The sequence below is a fragment of the Rhamphochromis longiceps genome, linkage group LG17 (genome assembly GCF_057381845.1).
Source record: "Rhamphochromis longiceps isolate RC_006_pf linkage group LG17, R_longiceps_female_GT1.1, whole genome shotgun sequence".
NCBI classification, from domain to species: Eukaryota; Metazoa; Chordata; class Actinopteri; order Cichliformes; family Cichlidae; genus Rhamphochromis; species Rhamphochromis longiceps.
Window position 1 is genome coordinate 6,704,392 of NC_140573.1, and position 21,977 is coordinate 6,726,368.

At 44.6% G+C, this 21,977-nt stretch overlaps 1 protein-coding gene across 2 annotated transcripts; it reads left to right on the forward strand.

Moving 5' to 3' along the window:
- Positions 1-17,706: 17,706 nt before the first annotated feature.
- Positions 17,707-20,030, forward strand: LOC146649194 (macrophage mannose receptor 1-like). 2 transcript variants are annotated; one of them, XM_085386927.1, is made up of 4 exons: positions 17,707-17,740; positions 17,883-18,276; positions 18,737-19,095; positions 19,684-20,030. In XM_085386927.1, the coding sequence occupies exons 1-4, from the start codon at positions 17,707-17,709 to the stop codon at positions 20,028-20,030; spliced, it is 1,134 nt and encodes a 377-aa protein (XP_085243053.1). The 2 variants fall into 2 exon arrangements, with proteins under 2 accessions (XP_085243053.1, XP_085243054.1); XM_085386928.1 differs by having other exon boundaries at positions 17,883-18,269; positions 18,739-19,095.
- The last annotated feature ends 1,947 nt before the right edge of the window (positions 20,031-21,977 follow it).

The window sequence follows — 21,977 nt, forward strand, 5'->3', positions numbered from 1 at the left end:
TTATAATATATAGGTTGAAGTTTAAAGTAGTTTTTCTTTCTTTCATTGTTCAAAATTTGATTTTTCTTTCCATATAGTTTCCACAAAGTAAGAGCATTGCAATAAGTCAGTGGTTGTTGAAGCATGTATTTGTCTAATCTTCTTTGTTTATTCTTAGCTGCATTATTTTCATCTATATGTTTGTTCTTTTTCGTTTACAGTTTCCATATTTCTGTCATGGTCCTGCATCGGACCTGGTACTTTTTTATAATCATAGCCTTAGCAGTATTTTAAATTCCCTGGCTCCACAAAAAACCAGAACTGTACTTTTTTCTCGCTCTGCACCCTGGTACACCCCTGAACTCCGACTACTGAAAGCTAAAGGCCGACAGCTTGAACGTCTCTATAAAAAAACTGGCCTTACTATTCATAAGGATATGTTTAATAACCACGTTCTGTTTTACCAGGAATGTATTAGTCAAACCAAATCTGCTTATTACTCTGCCATTGTCTGCTCAAGTGAGAACTCTACCAAGACCCTTTTCTCACTATTCAACTCTTTTAACAGGCCACCTGATTCTCTGCCTGCTCATCTCTATTCATCTAACTTCTGTGATGCTCTAATGCTATTCTTTATTGATAAAATTCATAAAATACACTTAGACCTGGACCCTAATGCTCAATGTAGCTTCTCTGTCCTAACTTCTCCCCCTTCTCACTTCCTCTCTGTTTTTCAACTTCCATCCTTAGCTGATATTGCTGATCTCATCCATAAATCAAAGCCTTCTACCTGCCAGCTTGATCCTATCCCCACTGTCCTCGTCAAAGCCTGCTTACTCCCTCTCCTTCCCCTCATATCTGCTATTATTCACTCTTCACTCACCACTGGAACTGTTCCTGCTTCCTTCAAAGTTGCTGCTATTACCCCAATTCTGAAAAAAACTGGTCTAGATCCCAACAACTTTAATAATTTTCGTCCTATCTCCAATCTACCATTTCTCTCAAAAATCCTTGAAAAAATAGTTGCTTCACAAGTCCATCTTCACCTAACTGATAATAACCTTTACGAACAGTTCCAGTCTGGCTTTCGTCCTCTACATAGCACTGAAACTGCTCTTATAAAAATAACAAACGACCTTCTTATGGCAGCTGATTCTGGTCTCCTCTCCATCCTTATTCTCCTTGATCTGAGTGCAGCTTTTGACACCATCTCTCATCCCATTCTCCTTAGCAGATTAGCTTCTATTGGTCTCTCTCACACTCCACTAGCCTGGTTTAAATCATACCTATCTGACCGCACTCAGTTCATTCAATTAAAATCCTTCACTTCTCAGCTTTCCCCTCTATCCACTGGGGTGCCCCAGGGATCTGTCCTCGGGCCCCTTCTTTTCATCATCTACCTTCTTCCACTCGGACATATTTTTTGTAAATATAATATTCAGTTCCACTGCTACGCCGATGACACCCAGCTCTATCTCTCTACCAAACCTGACTCTACTCTTCCTCCACCCTCCCTCATCCTCTGTCTAGCTGAACTTAATTCTTGGTTCTCCTCCAATTTCCTTAAACTCAACAGCAATAAATCGGAACTTCTTCTGGTTGGCACTAAACGACTGCTATCCAGAATTAACAACTTCTCTCTCACCATCAATAACTCGCTGGTCCCTATCTCTCCCTCTGTGAAAAGCTTGGGTGTCATTCTCGATAGCACATTATCCTTTAACTCACATATCAATAATATTACACGTGCAGCATATTTCCAACTCCGTAACATTAATCGTCTCCGCCCCTTCCTCACACCTCACGCCACTGCCATTCTCATCCATAATCTTGTTATCTCTAGAATTGACTACTGCAACTCATTATTATTTGGCCTTACACAAAAATCTATCAACAAGCTCCAACGTGTCCAGAACTCTGCTGCCCGTATTATTACTAGGACTTCTTTTACCCACCACATCTCCCCAATCCTGAAGCAACTTCACTGGCTCCCGGTTAAACTTCGCATCCATTTTAAAATAATTCTGTATACATTCAAGGCTATTCATTCTCTCTCTCCACCGTACCTCTCTGACTTATTACAGATGAAGCTCCCATCCCGCTGCCTCAGATCTTCATCTTCTCTTTCTCTCTCTGTTCCCTCTGCTCGTCTGATTACAATGGGAGGGAGGGCTTTTAGCTGCTCTGCCCCTCGACTTTGGAATTCCCTACCCCCGGACCTCAGAAATATTAGTTCATTCTCTCTTTTTAAGTCCACCCTCAAAACTCATCTGTTTAAAATTGCCTATCCTTAAATTTCTGTATGCTTTAACTTTTATCTTCTATTTTTATTATTGTGTATATTTCCAGTTTTTATCTGTTGTACAGTGTCCTTGGGTGCTTTGAAAGGCGCTATTTAAATAAAATGTATTATTATTATTATTATTATCGGTGACCCAGCGTTTTGTGTTGTTTATTATTAATAGTCTTTGCTTTTGTCTTATTTAGAATCTCTAGTCTTTGGTTTCAGTGTTGTTTAGAGTCCTTCTGTTTCTGTCTCTGTGTTCCAGGTTTGCTGTGCCCCTTGTCATGTCTGCGTCTCTGTGTTAGTTTCCTGTTTTACTTTGACAGTCTGTGTCCTGTGTCAGTGTATTCTGTTTTGCTTCCTGTCTTGTAATGTTCAATTAGTCTCAACTTTGTCCAGTTTTTATTGATCCATGACAAAAATGACAGCAACATTTACAGTTAACATATTAGTTTCAAAAAACATGCAGTGCTGGATTGCCTGCTCATTCTGGTGGGTAAGTAGATCATTTTACCAATAAAAATTACATATTTGAATCACCTTAGATTGATTGAGTGCATTGTTAAGTGATTATAGGGACCACAAATGCTGATATGGCATTATATGATGGGAACACTGGTGTAACTAAACACCAGTCACAAACACCACAGAAAGTTCAAATAACACACAACACAGGCTTCTTCTCACCATCAGTGAGAGTGATGCTATTCTAACATCGAGCTTGCCAATAATTGGAGCTTAATATTTACTTTCCTTTAAAGTTCTTCATCATTAGAGACAAAAAAAAAGATGTTACTGTGGTGGACCACTGGAGGGCTCCACTCACACCCAGTTCTCAGGAAGTGTTGTTGCTGTGTTTTGGAGGGAAAGTGTTTAGTTCTGTGGTGATGAGTAATAAACGAGCAGTGTTTATCAAGAGCTCTAGTGTCGTCTGTGTTTACCTCCACATTGGTGACCCCTGACTCGAACATGCTGCAGTCCGATGGTGGCACCGACTCCGCTCTGGATGCATCAGCAGCCGCCAGCCCTCTGCCTCCGGCTGCAGCTACGTTTGCTGTGGCGCTCGAGCTGCCGGATTTTTGGCTTCACGATCCCCCGTCGTGGTTCGTGCACGTGGAGGCTCAGTTCGCCCTTTGTGGCATCTCGGCTGACGACACAAAATATCACCATGTGGTGACTTCTCTCGACCCGCTAGCCACCCGTCGTGCGTTGACTCTCCTCCGGGACCCACCCACCCGAGGGAAGTACGCCGCCCTTAAGGAGCTGCTTCTTCGCGCTATGCCCTCACCAACGCAGAGCGAGCTGAGAAGCTCCTCTCCCTCTCAGGCCTGGATGGCGGTACGGCTCTCGAACTGATAGAGCACATGCTATCCTTTCTCGGACCGGATGACGGGGGATTCCTCTTTGCCCACATCTTCCTCCGACAGCCGGCGGCGGCCGTGAGAGCCGGCCTCGCCAACTCTCCGCTTCTGGGCATGAAGGATTATCGCTCCCTGGCTGAGGAAGCGGATCGTATTCTCCTGGCTACCCGCACTTCCCACGATCACGACCTAGTTCCAGCCTCGCCGGCGGCGCCTTCCACTTCCCCGCTGACCTGCCACGGCGTACCCGATCCTTTGCTGACGGCAAAGATCGCGGCACAGCGACACCACGGACGGGACCTCAGCATTTTGGCGCCGAAGCGTGCCGCTGCCTGCCGCCTTGCGCTTTTCCGACCCTGGGACATGGACCCTGCCAGCGCGCTGTAGCGGCCGCGACCGCTGCCGACAAAGAAAAACTGCTCTTCATAGAAGACTCGCGCTCTGGGAGACGTTTCCTGGTCGACTCTGGCTCCCAGAAGAGCCTCCTTCCCCCATCTGGAGCCGACAGTTTAGCAGTGGGCTGCGGACCGCAGCTTATTGCGGCTAATGGCTCTCCCATCGCAACGTTTGGGGAAAGGTTCGTGACTGTTTGTTTTCATGGTCGGGATTTCCAATGGACCTTTGTTGTTGCCGCTAGCTCTATACCTATTTTGGGCGCCGATTTTCTTTGTGCCCACGGACTGCTGGTCGATGTCGCTAACAGACGCTTAATCGATGCACTGTCTTTTTCTTCAATAACCTGTTTCACTCGCGCCATCGAGCCCCTGAATCGGGCTAATGTAGTGACTTCAGGGAATGTTTTTCAGCGTTTGCTCTTGGAGTTCCCTTCACTGACTGTTCCTAATTTCTCGAACACGGCAACGAAGCACTGGGTTGAACATTATTCCGACGGTGTTCGCACGCGTGCGCCACCTCGACCCCGCGAAACTCTCCGTCGCTCGGGAAGAGTTTGCTGCAATGGAGCGCCTCGGCATAGTGCAGCGCTCGAATAGTGCCTGGGCTACACATGGTGCCCAAGTCAGACGGTCGGTGGCGGCCATGTGGGGATTTTCGCCGTTTGAATAATGTCACGGAGAACGACCGTTACCCCATTCCCCACATCCAGGATTTTTCCGCCCACCTCGCCGGCACCTCGATTTTTTCTAAAATTGACTTGGTGCGGGGGTATCACCAGGTTCCCGTGTGCGCCGAAGACGTCCCCAAAACTGCCGTTATTACCCCTTTCGGCCTGTTTGAATTTTTGCGCATGCTGTTCGGCCTGAAAGGCGCCGCCCAGACTTTTCAGCGGTTGATGGACTCTGTTTTGCGCGGGCTGCCTTTTGTCTTCATGTACCTTGACGATATATTGGTGGCCAGCTGCTCTGAGAGTCAGCATGCGTCCCATCTGCATCAGGTTTTCCAGCGTTTGGCGGCACATGGCCTGATCGTCAACCCCTCCAAGTGCCAGTTCGGCTTGCCGGTTCTGGATTTCTTGGGCCACCGCATTTCCGCGTCCTGCATCCGTTAAAGCGCTGCAGGAGTTCTTGGGGATGGTCAATTTCTACAACCGCTTTCTCCCCAGAGCTGCGCACCTGCTGCAGCCTCTCTATGCTGCCTTGAAGGGTAAAACAGCTAGGACCAGATTGATTGGCTCCCTGAACGCATCCAGGCATTTTCTGGGGCCAAGACCGCGCTGGCAAACGCCGCCCTGCTGGCAAACGCCGCCCTGCTGGCAAACGCCGCCCTGCTGGCAAACGCCGCCCTGCTGGCAAACGCCGCCTTGCTGGCCCACCCGTTTCCGTCGGCGGAGATTGCGTTGACCTCCGACGTGTCAGACGTGGCAGTGGGCGCAGTGTTAGAACAGCGGGTCTCCGGTGTCTGGCAACCGCTCGCTTTTTTTAGTCGCACGCTTAGGGACAGTGAGCGCAAATATAGCGTTTTTGACAGGGAGTTGCTGGCCCTCCACCTCGCAACACGGCATTTTCGTTTTTTTCTCGAGGGTCGGAGCTTCACCACGTACGTTGATCATAAACCTTTGACATTCGCGATGTCCAAGGTCTCTGATCCGTGGAGCGGGCGCCAGCAGCGCCAGTTGGCAGCCATTTCCGAGTTCACAACTGACATTCAGCACGTGGCTGGTAAGTCCAACTGCGTGGCTGACTGTCTATCCCGCGTGCTGGTTTCTCCCGTTTATGTTGGCATAGACTTTGAGGCTATGGCCGCTGACCAACAGGCCGACCCGGACGTCCTTGCCCTTCGGTCTGCGCAAACGGGCCTTGTACTGGAGGACAGACCCGTGTGGAACGGCGGGCCTAGCCTGCTTTGCGATGTTTCCACCAGCCGTCCACGCCCTGTAGTTCCCCTTTCGTGGCGTCGTCGCGTTTTCGACTCCGTACACGCCCTCTCTCATCCAGGCGTCCGGGCCTCGGTCAAGCTGGTCAGCTCTAGGTTCGTTTGGCCGGGCCTTCGTAAATCGGTGAAAGACTGGGCAGCCGCGTGCATCCCATGCCAATGCGCTAAGATCCATAGGCACACACAGGCGCCCCTCGAATCCTTCCGCGTTCCAGGGAGGCGTTTTGATCATGTGCATGTGGATCTGGTTGGTCCTGTGCCGCAGTCACAAGATTTCACGCACTGTAGTGGACCGCACAACCCGCTGGCCTGAGGCAGTGCCTCTGGCGTCCACTACAGCAGCAGCAGTGGCCAGGGCTTTTTTGTCAACGTGGGTTTCGCGTTTCGGTACCCCCGCCGACATTACCTCAGACAGGGGCCCCTAGTTCGTTTCCGAGCTTTGGTCTGCCATGGCTGACGGCCTGGGGGTCAAGGTCCACCGAACCACTGCGTACCACCCGCAGGCCAACGGGATCTGCGAACGTTTCCACCGGTCGCTTAAGGCCGCGTTCCGTGCTTCTCTCACAGATGGCAACTGGGTTGACCGCCTTCCATGGGTTTTACTGGGGTTGCGCTGCGCGGTTAAAGAAGACCTTGGGGTTTCCCCGGCTGAACTTGTCCTTGGTCAGCCCCTCCGGGTCCCCGGGGAATTCTTGCCTGAGAGCTCACCCCCGTGCTTCGCTCCCTCTGTGCTGTCTCTCCGTCCCCCAAGAGACTCGTTTTGTCTTCCTGGCCCAGTGCACCATTGTGTGCCCGACACCTTTGTTCCGAGGTCGTTGGACTCTTCGCAGTTTGTTTTTGTCAGGCATGACGCTCATAGGCCTCCGCTGCGTCCACTGTATGACGGCCCCTTTCGGGTTATTCAACCGGGCCGCAAGCATTTCCTTAGCCCGAGCTATCTTCAGTTTTTCCTGACCGCCCATGCCAGCCTGGCCCTCAGGCTCGTTTCCCCTCCGCCAGCTCTCCACCCCCCCGGTTCAGCCGTTCTGGACGTTTAATTAAAGCAAGGGTTCTGGACTAGGGGATGGCCCTACTGGGTGTTCGGGGGGGGGGGGGGGGGGGGGGGCATGTGTGGTGGACCACTGGAGGGCTCCACTCACACCCAGTTCTCAGGAAGTGTTGTTGCTGTGTTTTGGAGGGAAAGTGTTCAGTTCTGTGGTGATGAGTAATAAATGAGCAGTGTTTATCGAGAGCTCTCGTGTCGTCTGTGTTTACCTACACATTACTTTGATTTATTTGTTTATTGTGTCTGATTGAGAGATACTTACATGCACACATTAGTAGCCTTTAGATTTATAGCCAGGTAGATGAATAACAGTCATAATATTAACTTTGTACCCAAACATAATCCAGCAGTGCAGTACAATTTTCAAATAGTTGAATCATAATGACATTACATCGCATTTTTATTGTTTTCAATAAAAATGTTTGTTTTAAAAAGAGAAAGTCGCTAAAACCTCTTTATTGTAACAGAAAGTAAGAGAAAGGGAAATACGTAAGTACATGAGGTGCATCTATTTTAATTTTGTACTTTTTGTTACAATTACTTTCCAGTGGCTCCAGGTTGTGCAGTCACAGGATTTTGAGATAGCACAGTAGAGCTATTCTTACGACGTTTTAGCTCACGATCAATCTGACACCAGACACATAGGTTGCAGAAACAAGTGTGTACGATGTCTCTCTGGAGAGTCCCCTATGGAGGAAGTAGCTGTTTGTTATTTCTATCCTTTAATTATAACATAATATTTGCATTATAGATAACTGCACTTAGGTTTGCAACGTTACATTAAAGGTTTTTTTTTCATATTCTTGGTTGTTTATTAAAAGGTTTTTGTGTAAAGATTTTTATAAATCTGCATTTCTAGATGAAGAAATGCATCTTATAAATGATATCTGTTAAAAAAAATTAAAAATTGTTTTATTGGTGTCATACCTCAATTCCATATTTCTTTCTCATGGTAATCCTGAATGACAAGGCTACGGGGACAACAAATAATGGTATCCCGAGGATCGATAGTGCCCCAGGGGAGCACATGTCCAAAATCGGAAGGAAAGGGTTCTCTCCAAGTGATTTTGAAATGGTGATCGCATAGCATGGCCAGCACCAAAAAGCATAGCAACCTGAAAATCATGACACAAATAGTAAAATATTGGCATTTTTTACACTTATCAAACATACAACTTAATTCAATTCAATTCAATTCAATTTTATTTATATAGCGCCAAATCACAACATAAGATAAGATAAGATAAGATAAGATAAGATAAGATAAGATAAGATAAGATAAGATAACCTTTATTAGTCCCACACGTGGGAAATTTGTTTTGTCACAGCAGGAAGTGGACAGTGCAAAAGTTATGAGGCAAAAATTAGAATACAATAAGAATAAATACAGTACACAACTGTACAGAATAGAATAAAATACTATATACAGTAGAATACAATAAAATAAATATACAATAAGATAAAAATAGAATACAAATACAAATACTATATACAACTGAGTAAAAATACAACGATGACAGAAAGGATTATTGCACTTAGTATTATTGCATATGTATGGATGTGTGTGCTTGATCAGTTAAAGTCTTTATTATGGAGTCTGACAGCAGTGGGGAGGAAAGACCTGCGAAATCTCTCCGTCCCACACCGTGGGTGCCGCAGTCTCCCACTGAAGGAGCTGCTCAGTGCTGTCACAGTCTGCTGCATGGGGTGGGAGATGTTGTCCAACAGGGATGACAGCTTAGCCGCCGTTCTCCTGTCACTCGCCACCTCCACTGGGTCCAGAGGGCATCCTAGAACAGAGCTGGCCCTTCGGATCACCCTGTTCAGTCTCTTCCTGTCCCCAGCAGAGATGCTGCCGCCCCAGCAGACCACACCATAAAAGATAGCAGAAGCCACAACAGAGTCATAGAAGGTCTTCAGGAGTGGGCCCTCCACTCCAAACGACCTGAGTCTCCGCAGCAGGTACCTCAAGGCGCTTCATAGATACAGAGAAAAACCCAACAATCATATGACCCCCTATGAGCAAGCACTTTGGCAACAGTGGGAAGGAAAAACTCCCTTTTAACAGGAAGAAACCTCCGGCAGAACCAGGCTCAGGGAGGGGCGGGGCCATCTGCTGCGACCGGTTGGGGTGAGAGAAGGAAGACAGGATAAAAGACATGCTGTGGAAGAGAGACAGAGATTAATAACAGATATGATTCAATGCAGAGAGGTCTATTAACACATAGTGAGTGAGAAAGGTGACTGGAAAGGAAAAACTCAATGCATCATGGGAATCCCCCGGCAGCCTATGTCACGGTTCTGGGTCCGTTGGACCCAGTATTTTGAGTTCATTATGTTTTGGTACTTTTGCATCATGGATTTTCCTTTATGTTTCTCTGGTACTTGGTGTTTCTGTTATCTTGGTGTTTTTTTTATATTATGATCTGATACTGTTGTGATTATGATTATTATTTAGTAGACTTTGGTCAGCGTCTAGTCTGTCTAGTCTGTGTCTTAGTAAAGTGTGTTTTGTTTCCTGTTTTACTTTGAAGGTTCTTGTTCCTGTCTGATGTCAGTATTCCGGCTTCGCTCTCCCTGTCTCGTTAGGTCTTATTTCTCCCAGCTGTGTCCCCCTTCTGTCTCTAATTCCTTGATGACTCCCTCAGTGTATTTAAACCCAGTGTGTCTTTATGTCAGTGTCGCGTCGTTAACGTCTGTTCACCCTCAGACCGTGCCTGTGTGTTCCAGCTTGTGTTTTCATGTTTGGTTTATGTTTTGTTTTCTGGCCAGCAATAAAGCTGTGGTTTTGATTCTCAAATCTATGTTCGAGTCCTGCGTTTGGATCCTCCTCTCCGCCTGCCAGCACACAGAGCCTTGACAGAACGACGCGACCACAAGATGGATCCAGCGGACTCACCTTTTGCCTCAGAGGGAAAGTACCTCGCACAGCTGTGGGATTATTGCTGGCGCATAATTCACGCTGTGGATGACTACAGGAGGCTTCCAGAGGTAGTGTTTCTAGACAACTTCTTGTCATCCCCTACCTTCACCATAACCTTTCTGGACATTAACGGATTAAAAACAATAGTAACAGCTCTGAGGGCCAGTTTTTGTTTTAAACTGTTTGGCATGGGCGGCCCAGGGAAGGAGGATTCTGCTGCTCTCCTGGAGGCCCTTGCCACTTGGTGCTCTCGACGTCAGCAGTATGTTTTACCAAGGTTCATTGCCAAGTCGTTCGATCCACCTTTAAAGAAGAAATGCAACCCTCACCATCATCATCATCATCCAACCACACTTCTATTCTCTCCTGTAGTACGGACTGGTGCAGTTTTCATTTCCACACCTTCAGCTCAGTTAGCTGATCAGCAGCCACCAGCAGCTCAGTTAGCTGATCAGCAGCCACCAGCAGCTCAGTTAGCTGATCAGCAGCCACCAGCAGCTCAGTTAGCTGATCAGCAGCCACCAGCAGCTCAGTTAGCTGATCAGCAGCCACCAGCAGCTCAGTTTACAGTGTCCCCAGCTCAGCAGCCACCAGCAGCTCGGTTTACAGTGTCCCCAGCTCAGCAGCCACCAGCAGCTCGGTTTACAGTGTCCCCAGCTCAGCAGCCACCAGCAGCTCGGTTTACAGTGTCCCCAGCTCAGCAGCCACCAGCAGCTCGGTTTCCAGTGTCACCTGCTCAGCAGCCACCTGTAGCCCGGTTTCCAGTGTCACCTGCTCAGCAGCCACCTGTAGCCCAGTCACCAACTCCACCACCACCACTATCACCTCAAGTTCAGTTATCCATGGCTCAGTCGCTACCTCAATCAGACTTTTTGCAGACTTTATTACGGTCCATGGCCCAGTCAGTAGCGCAGCTAGTGCAGGAATCGTTAGCTTTGTCTTCTGCTAAATCAGCCTCTCATCTCCACCCTCAGTCAGGGGTCCCTATTGCCTCTGGCCCTGCATCTGCTCCAGCTGGAGGGCCTGAGGAGCCCGTCCAGCCTCAAGTGTCGTCAGCTGGAGGGCCTGAGGAGCCCGTCCAGCCTCAAGTGTCGTCTGCTGGGGGTTCGGGTGAACCCAGCCAGCCTCATGTCTCGTCTGCTGGAGGGTCCGAGGAGCCCGCCCAGCACCACGCCTCATTAGCTGAGGGTCCTGGAGGACCCAGCCAGCACATCCTCACATCTGCTGGCGGTCCGGGGAAGTTTGTTCAGCTACCATCTGCTGAAACATCCCCTGTGACTCCTACATCACCGCCTGCGGCATTCACATCATCACCATTTGCATCACCGCCTGCAGCGTCGCTGCCGTCAGGTTCCGCAGCCGTCCCGCTGCCGTCAGGTTCCGCAGCCGTCCCGCTGCCGTCAGGTTCCGCAGCCGTCCCGCTGCCGTCAGGTTCCGCAGCCGTCCCGCTGCCGTCATCCACGCCTGGTCCGGCTTCAGCTCCGCCCACGCCGTCGCCTGGTCCGGCCTCCGCTTCTTCATCCACGCTTGGTCCGGCTTCGGCCTCCGCTTCAGCCTCGCCTGGTCCGGCCTCCGCTTCTTCATCCACGCTTGGTCCGGCTTCGGCCTCCGCTTCAGCCTCGCCTGGTCCGGCCTCCGCTTCTTCATCCACGCTTGGTCCGGCCTCCGCTTCTTCATCCACGCTTGGTCCGGCTTCGGCCTCCGCTTCAGCCTCGCCTGGTCCGGCCTCCGCTTCAGCCTCGCCTGGTCCGGCCTCCGCTTCAGCCTCGCCTGGTCCGGCCTCCGCTTCAGCCTCGCCTGGTCCGGCTTCGGCTTTAGCTTCAGCTTTGTCTGGTCCGGCCTCTGCTCCGCCTTTAGCTTCAGCTTCAGCTTCGTCTGGTCCGGCCTCTGCTCCGCCTTCGTCTTCGTCTGGTCCGGCCTCTGCTCCGTCTTCGCCTTGGTCTGGTCCTGCGGTTGCCACGCCGCCGTCGGAGCCAGCTCGATCCGTTCCGCCTCGCCTCTGCCGGCCGTTTTCCAGGCCTCTAAGGTGGCGTCATGGCCTTCGGGGACGGCCTCCGGAAAAGGTTTGTCGTCGCCGCCGCTGGCATCGCGGCCGCCCTCCGGACCTGCTCAGTGGCCGCCACTGCCTTCCAAGTGGTCGGCCTCCAGAACTGTTTGCCTGTCGCCGCCGCTGGCATCGCGGCCGCCCTCCGGACCTGCTCAGTGGCTGCCACTGCCTTCCAAGTGGTCGGCCTCCGGAACTGTTTGCCCGTTGCCGCCGTTGCTGTGTGCACGGTCGGCCTCCAGAACTGTTTTGCCTGTCGCCGCCGTTGCCGTGTGCACGGTCGGTCTCCTGACCTCTTCATGGACTCTTGAGCTTTTGTTTCATTTTGTTTTTGATGTGCTTTCTTGTGTGTTTGGACTCTTGTGCTCCTTTTTGTTTCGGACCCTCCGTCCTGGGCCCCCTCCGCCCGCCCTGGCCTGGTGCTCTGTGCTTTTTCGTTTTGGGCTGTCGGGAGCCAGCCCTTAGAGGGGGGGTACTGTCACGGTTCTGGGTCCGTTGGACCCAGTATTTTGAGTTCATTATGTTTTGGTACTTTTGCATCATGGATTTTCCTTTATGTTTCTCTGGTACTTGGTGTTTCTGTTATCTTGGTGTTTTTTTTTTTTTTTTTTTTTTTTTTTTTTTTTTTTTTTTTTTATATTATGATCTGATACTGTTGTGATTATGATTATTATTTAGTAGACTTTGGTCAGCGTCTAGTCTGTCTTAGTAAAGTGTGTTTTGTTTCCTGTTTTACTTTGAAGGTTCTTGTTCCTGTCTGATGTCAGTATTCCAGCTTCGCTCTCCCTGTCTCGTTAGGTCTTATTTCTCCCAGCTGTGTCCCCCTTCTGTCTCTAATTCCTTGATGACTCCCTCAGTGTATTTAAACCCAGTGTGTCTTTATGTCAGTGTCGCGTCGTTAACGTCTGTTCACCCTCAGACCGTGCCTGTGTGTTCCAGCTTGTGTTTTCATGTTTGGTTTATGTTTTGTTTTCTGGCCAGCAATAAAGCTGTGGTTTTGATTCTCAAATCTATGTTCGAGTCCTGCGTTTGGATCCTCCTCTCCGCCTGCCAGCACACAGAGCCTTGACAGCCTATGTCTATTGCAGCATAACTAAGGGAGGATTCAGGGTCACCTGGTCCAGCCCTAACTATATGCTTTAGCAAAAAGGAAAGTTTTAAGCCTAATCTTGAAAGTAGAGATGGTGTCTGTCTCCTGAATCCAAACTGGAAGCTGGTTCCACAGAAGAGGGGCCTGAAAACTGAAGGCTCTGCCTCCCATTCTACTTTTAAATACTCTAGGAACAACAAGTAGGCCTGCAGAGCGAGAGCGAAGTGCTCTAATAGGGTGATATGGTACTACAAGGTCATTAAGATAAGATGGGGCCTGTTTATTTAAGACCTTGTATGTGAGGAGCAGGATTTTGAATTCAATTCTGGATTTAACAGGAAGCCAATGAAGGGAAGCCAAAACAGGAGAAATATGCTCTCTCTTTCTAGTCCCTGTCAGGACTCTTGCTGCAGCATTTTGGATTAGCTGAAGGCTTTTCAGTGAGTTAAAGTTAAAGTCCAGTATTGATTCTTACAAGACAACTTGTCTTCCATGCAGTCAAAGAGGCCAGAGCCCCACTCTGCTGACGACGGCTCTGTCATTGGGCTGCAGATGATGACCTGATTGGATCTGAAAACCGTGCTGTATATGTTAACTTAAAAAAAAAATAGAATAAAGAACAAACACACAAATATAAAACACCCTCTATGCTCCATGTTTCTAAATATCATAAATATGGTTTCATGTAAATCAGGTTTGCCACTGTGGATCCTTCAAGAAGATATAACATTGTTCAAAATGAAATCAGTTTACTGTGAATGCATCCATATGGAAATTCTTTGTTGGTAAGTAAAATTCATTTATTAAGCGCTGTGCACAGAAAGAGTAAATTTGATAAGAACATGATGTTCCACAATAGCCAGTAAAAATTTAGTCAGCTACATTCCAAGTCCTTCATTTTAAAGATACAGTAAATAAGGTTTTTAAAAGGCAGGGACAAAATTTGTTGTAATGCATTCGGACTCATATGTGTGCAGTTATTAATATTTTAATAGGGATAAATCCCTTCATTATACTACTTTATCCTCCAATCCAAACTATAGCAATTTAAATAACTTTGAAACTGAAAAATAATAAATTAAAAAAGAACTTTTTTTCCTTATTAAATCACACTTTTTGGATAAATATCTATCATTACTTATAATATTTAAACGTATATACTTAAACAAGATATAAGTTGCCATGTTAAATTTTAATTTGTCTTACCTGATGTAGATGGAAGTGCTGTTGTCACCTTTTAGGCTGTGAGAGAATTAAACAGTGTACTCTGAGGAGCGATACTTAAAGCAAATTTCCTCAGTTATCAACTATCATCAACATTTTTTTGTAGACCCACAAAAATGTTGACATAAGTTAATATAGAGTAAAACAAAAAGCTGTCAAAAATATTTCTATGGAACTGAAACAAATGAAGTTGGATCATTCATTTTGTTCACATTCTTGTGCAAACAGTCTGTGGGCTTAAAACCCTTATTGCAAAATATTAAGTTATAGTGCCAAACTCTCATAAGAAACAGAGCCAGTGTGTGCACACGGACACTGCCAGGTTGTGTCACGCACAACACTGACTCCTGGTTCAGAAAGACTTTTGTATCCTAAATGCAAGTGACGGGAAACTAAAGGCCCATCACTTGCAGTTTTTGGTGTGAAATGACACGTTACTGTCACAAATACACAAACACAATTAAAGTTTTCATCATTTTCATGAAAGTGTTTGATTTGATTCCAAAATCAGTTCCCCAGAACTGACTCAAGACTCACAAATTTGCTCAAAACTGTGAAAATATCTATTCTGTTCAGTAAGTCTGGCCTTACTCTTTGTAATAATTACTGAGGCAGAGTGGCTTTAAGCTCGGGCTGGCATCCCTGAAGGATTTATGAAAATATTCATACAATCATTTACACAGATATAAACAAAATTTAAATAAAACCATGGAAAACTTTCAACATTATTTGTGCTCTTAACGTTCCTCCTCAGTGAATAAACTTCATTATGAGAGCTTTTAATCACACAAATGTCTGTGATCACCTTGTTAAGAGCCACTACTTAATTGAGCGGCTGAGCTTCAGTCAGTGCTGGGTTGCTGCATTACTGCAGTGAGTGAAATCACGGCTCCTTTTATTACTTGCCACAACACTTACCTGCTCTTTCTTGTTGTGTAGGAATCTGTGGATCAGCGGTCTGGATACTGTGGTGAGCAATCGGAAATACTGAGTGAGTGTAAATAGATTTATTCAGTAAAAGGACCAGATGTTACAGTTATGAGGAAAAGCAGCCCAGAAACTTTACCAGCTGCACACATCGTTGTGTGCCTCAACTTTTGTTCTTTGACCTAAGCTAATCTGCCATTTTTCCTTGGTTAGGTTTAGAGATCTGATCTATATTATAATTTTACAATTTGGGACACATCGTCGGTAGTGGACCTTTGATTCATCGGGTGTTTCGGCCATTATCACTAGACACCCTCATCCAAGGAGGCCCTGCCAGGGTTGATCAGGGTTGTCACTGGTTTATGTAAAATTTCTATTTCTCTTCTTCTTTCTACTGTTTAGTTTTCTACAGTTTATTCTATCTATTCAATGCAACTGAGAAATATTTACCTCTTTAAAATTTATGGAGCCTCATTTCTTCAAAGGGACAGAAAAGGTGATAGAGAGATGTAAGACAAGTAAGTAAGATAAGATAGGAGAGAGGAGAGCCGGAAGGGGGGCGCCCAGTCTGGCTTCCCACACCTCCCCGCCAGATTGGACTGTACACTCTACCTCCCCACTGCCTCCCAGAAAAGGGGAGAAGAGCAGAACCAACTGGAAAAACAGAAAGACTAACCTTCATCTCTGAATTCAACCACTGTTATCAGCAGCTTAACAATACGCATTGCAGACACTGGCACACTCTAGAGGCTGAAGCATTGCTGAGTGCTGATACTGGAGCAACTTCCCGTCTTATTATTTTAAGGAGCTCAGACAGTTAGGGATCATCTTGTCAATATTGTTCAGCCAAATAAACTGAACGATGCTTCAGATGTATTTTACTCATCCACACAGTGGAAAGACGTCGTCTGTTAAACAGTTCACAAACTGCAACACAACATCAGTTATCTGTGTGCTCAAATACACCGGTGGTCAAGCTTGTACTTGACACACATAGAGAGCACTTAAACAAACAAGGAGTATGCCATAGCTAAACACTATTATGAGGCTAAACACAGCTCTCTTCAGAGGATCTAATGCTGTATCATAGCAGACTCGTTGTAGTAGCTGAAAAGGACTTTTGCCAGTTTGCCAAACTGTGTTCATGCACATTTGCACATATACACACACATTCAGTAAGATTCAGCCAATTAAGAATTTCTGGCTATTAGACATCTCAAACGTGCGCGCTATCAATCAGGTAATGAGTAAACTTAAAATGTGCTGCTGAATTGGATTTTGTGGGGGTTCCTGTGGGACCTTTCTTTTTTGGGAGAGGTGTGATGAACCCTGCTCATTGTTTTAAACCTTCTCTAAAGTGTTTCAGATCTGGTGCTAACTGGGCCTTTGGATCCCAGATTATAAATCTTCCTGCACTGCTTTTCTTTACTCTTTGTTGTTTGTTGCATTTACAACACTTGCATACATCTCAGCATACGTGCATACCTTACATCAGCGGTCCCCAACCTCGGGCCTCGGACCAGTACCGGTCTGTGAGTCGTTTGGTACCGGGCCGTGAGAGTTGAGGCTCAGGTGTGAAATGTATTATTTTCAGGGTTTTTATCGGTTTTCAGCGTTATTTTGTTATCGTTTTTATCGTTAACTCGGTTTTCCTGGGTCTTTTCATGTGTGTTATCAATAAATCTTATTTTTTCGGTACCGGTACTAGTTTTATTTTGCTGTATTTATCCGTGACACCTTAAAGGCCGGTCCGTGAAAATATTGTTGGGCATAAACCGGTCCGTGGCGCAAAAAAGGTTGGGGACCGCTGCCTTACATCATAGCTCCTATTGATTTGTGTAGCTCATTAAGTTCTGTTTCAGTAGTCTAATTTTGTTTATGAACCTTCCAAAGAACCTTCAAAATGCAAACAGTAAAGACATGCAGTTAGTTTAGTTTTATTATAAGTTTTATTATATATAAATACTCCTGAGAGAAGGAAGCATGTTGTTAAAGTAAATTATTTTAAATAACACCCTCTCTTTGTTTGACATTATGTAAATATTAGTATTATATTACCTCTGTTATGACCATCTTGTTGGAATATTTAAATGAGTCCATAGAATGATCTTTGTTGAAGCAGAGACATTTTACTGAGTGCAGGTTTCTTTAACACAACACGCAGAGGCATCGGACTGAAGCAAGGAAAGAAGAATAATCAGATGTAAGTTCAAACTTCAGTCTCAATTTACATTGTTAGCTCAGCACTGGCTTTACATTAAACTTACAGTATTTATTCTGTATTTCTGCTGATTTTTAAAAGACTCAAAAACATTTTTAAAGTAGCTATTCCCGTCATGTGTAATGTATTTTTTTACAGTGCAAAATAAACTATGTTTTCTTACTCATATATTACCTTACCTATATTACCCTATTATCTGTGAAAGTGGTGCAGTTATATTAACTTTGATGGTTGTTTATCTGTCTTTCAAATCTTAGTTTCATCAAACAGAGGAAATATGCACCGGAGGCTTTTTCTGCTCATGCTGATGGGTAAGTCGATCATTTTAACAGTAAAAACTGCAGATTTGCATCACTTCAGATTAGTGCAGGGTTTCTGTGAACTGCTCACAAAACTTGCCATCAGTAGATTTCTGAATGACCTGTGGGTTTTTTTTTGTTTTGTTGTTTTTAGGTCAGTGTTCCTTGATTTTATGCCAAGGCTATAAATACTATTTTATTAAAGAGCCTAAAACTTGGGACGAAGCTCAGCGCTACTGTAGAGAAGGATATAAAGACCTGGCCACAGTGCCTAACATGACACATATGAAGACACTGTACACAGATTCTACAGAGAATCAAGGAAACACCTGGATTGGGCTGTACAGCATCTCAGGAAAAGAAAACAGGAGGTGGCACTGGTCTCTGCCAGGAGTGGAGTTCAATGATAAAGACGTGAAATGGAGTGGAAATGAACCTAATGATGGAGGCGGACATCTTGAGAACTGTGCACTGATTGACAGCTCTGGTGGGTTGTTGGATATTGGTTCTTCTCATGTTCACCGCTTTATCTGCTATAATGGTGAGAATATTTGACAATAATTGTATTAATTAAACAAAGTGTTTATATTTAAACATATCTACAGCTCATCTCTAATGAAAATGAGAAGATGCGATAATTGGCTGCTGGTGTTTTAGCCCCTGTGTGCTATCCTGCTCATTTGAATACCCGTCCTCCCACGGTGCTTTCTCTGCCTCTCATGTTACACCAGGACACTGTTCTTTGCTTTGCTGAACCATCTCGTGGTGCCAAATGTCATTACACAAAATTTCATACCAGACCTTTGATCAGAAAACTGTTTCTCTGCCACACAGAGCAAAGTCATCCTGAGCATAATGTCACAGCTGTGGTTATTCCCATAATGTTGATAGTTTAGTTTTGAAGGTTTTGAGCTATTTTAAGTTGTGTCTTTAGAAAATCAATTTAAAGATACATTTAAAGATAGAAATGTACATTTCTTATGAGTCTTGTCTTTCTCTTTATTCCACAGAACAAAACAAATCACTACATTTCATTGACAATAAAAAAATGTGGCGTGAGGCTCAGAGCTACTGCAGAGAGCACCACACAGACCTGGCCAGTGGAGCAGAACAGTTAAAGGAAGCAGTCAGTACATTTAAGAGTTCTGATAAAACACGATCATGGATCGGCCTGTTCAGAGACACCTGGAGGTGGTCAGATGGGAGTAATTATTCTTACAGACACTGGAGAGATGTTGGTGAGTTACCTGAAGAGCTGTCTGAAACTGACAGCGGCACCAGGAAATGTGCGATGACTGAATTAAACAAAGAAGGAAAATGGAAAGCTGATGATTGTAACACCAGAAAATCTTTCTTCTGCTACGATGGTGAGATTTACAGAGATTCATTTTTCACATCTGGTTTCTGTCAGTTTTCTTACTGAGGAATAAATGTTAAAGCTAAACTAATATTTCTTAGTCTCATGGAAAATCTGTACACGAAGAGGTTGGTATATGTTTCATCATAAAGCTAAATAATGCAAGCTGTTATGGAGATAGAGCTACACCCCAGACACATAATGCAGCCTCCTTTCATCAGGAACCTGAGTCACAGGGGTCATATTAGTTTCTGAGTGTGGGTATCGCTACTGTTTCTAATAGGTTCTAGATTTACAGCTATAATGAGACATAATTCTTGTTTCTAAATCCTCCTGATTAAAAGAAAATTAAATATAAAAAGGCTCACTTAAATTTAAATAATAAGACTTTAATAAAGTAAATTGAAAATTCTAAGCTGGAAAAACTTACAGCAGGAAAGTAAAAAATATGACAAACTGTCCAACACTTATTTTTATGAAATTTGTTTCGTTTTTTGTATTCTTTTGTTTGTTCCTCATGTATTTTTGTATTTGAGGTAGAAAATCTAGAAACCTGATTTCATTTAATTTGAACTGAACATCTGTTTGTTCATGGCAGAAAAGTTGATCCTGATCAATGAAAGGAAAAACTGGGATGAGGCTGTAAATTACTGCAGAAAGCACCATCGTGACCTCGTCTCCATCACAAACCTTGAACAGCAGGAACTGGTGCAACAGAAAGCCAAGAATGCCAGCACACCCCACATCTGGCTGGGACTGCGCTACAGCTGTGCTCTTGATCTGTGGTTCTGGGTCAATGACCAGCTTGTCTGCTATGAGAACTGGGCCGATGACACAGACACTGGGGACTGTAACCTGGCTGTAGCCATGGAGACAAGAGGAGAACATAAATGGTTCAAGAAAAATGATGCAGAGATGTTTAGCTTCATCTGTTCTTTATCATAGGCTTTGAAACCATGCTAAATTAATTGTTTTAAATCTTATATTTCTAGTAAGTGTTGTAATCACACTTACTATATTTTTCCTTTATCCAGGCTAGAGATTGATGGGATATAACAACAAGAAGCACTCTGAGTGCAAACCTCCACTCTGGACAGGATTTTTGTTTAATAGAATAACACTGGATTTTGCATGTAATCATTTTGGGGTTTTTTTTTTCTCTTTTTAAATGTACTAAGATGTTTGTAGTGCAGTAAAAAAAATAAAAAATAAAAAAACTTGTCAGATCTTAACATTTAAACCTCAATTCATAAGCTTCAGCTGTAAATTTATCCGTCCATTCTCTTCTGTTTGTCCAGTTCAGGGTGGGAGGGGGCCTGGAGCCTATCCCAGCCCTGCCAGCGGCCCAACAGGTAGGGTACACACTGGTTAGACTGCAAATCTGTCACAGGGCTAAGACAGACTGATGACCATTCACATTGACATTCACAACTATGGGCAACTTAGAATCACCAGTTAACCTAACCATACTGACTATATGTCTCTACCCAAGAATTTGTTGCTGTGAGCCAACAGTGGTAACCACAGAGTGACTGTACAGAAGTAAATTCATTCATGGGATAAATTTATCGCTCCAGAAGTGTGTTCCTTTCTCTTATACGCCGTTGTGTCCTTATTTAAATGTATCTATTTTGTGATACTTTTGAACTCTAATTGAAAGTGCTCCACATAAACTACAACAATACTCTGGAAACTTGATATTTGCTGAATTATGCTACTTTATTGAAACTGCCAACTGTGTGAAATGTGAGAAAAAATAAGCAAGAACAATGAGTTAATTCATTGGATACATTCACTGCTGCCAAATTCTTAACTCAGACTTTAAAGCCAGCATAAAATAAATGTGCAAAAACGTGACTAATGTGTTTGCACCACTTTAATATTAACACAGCAGAGAGTCAAAAAATGAAGATTTTTACTAGTAATGAAAGCTGTCGGATGAACGTTAGGTATCATTTGAAAATAAATTAGCAAAGATCATTGTTTTTTTTTCTGAAGGAATAAGAAATTGTTTATGTTTCTTAAAAATCTGAAGTTTTAATGTTGTTGTTTTTTTCAAAATACATCTCAAAAAGTAAAAAATAACCCCCATTCGCCTATTTTAGTTTCATTATATGTAGTCCCATCAGAAATGACTGGTTTTGGGGGGGCTGGTTGATCCAAAGTTCACCATTGTGTTTGCTCTCCATTTAATGATATGATGCAAATATTATAATAGTATATGTATTGTATTGTATGAGGATATCCAAATGCACACAATAAAATCCTCTTTACTGGAGCAGAATGGAATATTTTACTGAGTGCAGACTTCATTAGCAAAGCACACAGAGACACACTGTGTGCTATGCTGGCAGTGGCAGACTGTATGTGTAGCAAAAAAGGACTCAAATGCAGACCAAAACAGAAAGTGAAACGTGACGTGGAGTAACAGAAAACGAGCAGTTTACTAAGGCTGGTAAAATAAATACAAATGAAGGGCATGGGTGAAACGAAACAATAACCTAAACTGGGTGATCTAAAACTAAAACATGAAAAACCCTTAAACACGGTGAACTGACAGGAATACCTGAAGACGTGCACACAGAGACACATCATGAGTGTCTCTGTGTGCTCATCAGAGTTTCTGAGTTAAACCACACTGACATGTTTTTCTATGGATTGACTGAACATTTGTGTAAATGGTGCCTCTTCTGAGTAGAAAAAAGTGACCACTATGATATTATTGGGTTAAAAATATTTACCTCTTAAAAATTTCCAGCAGCAGCTGTCAGCCATAATTTAACCGTCCACACATTTTTATTTTTCTGTATATTCTCAAAAGAATTCCTGGAAAGAAATGTTTTACAATAATTTTAAATTATTATTGATGATGGAAATATGTAAATATTGTTA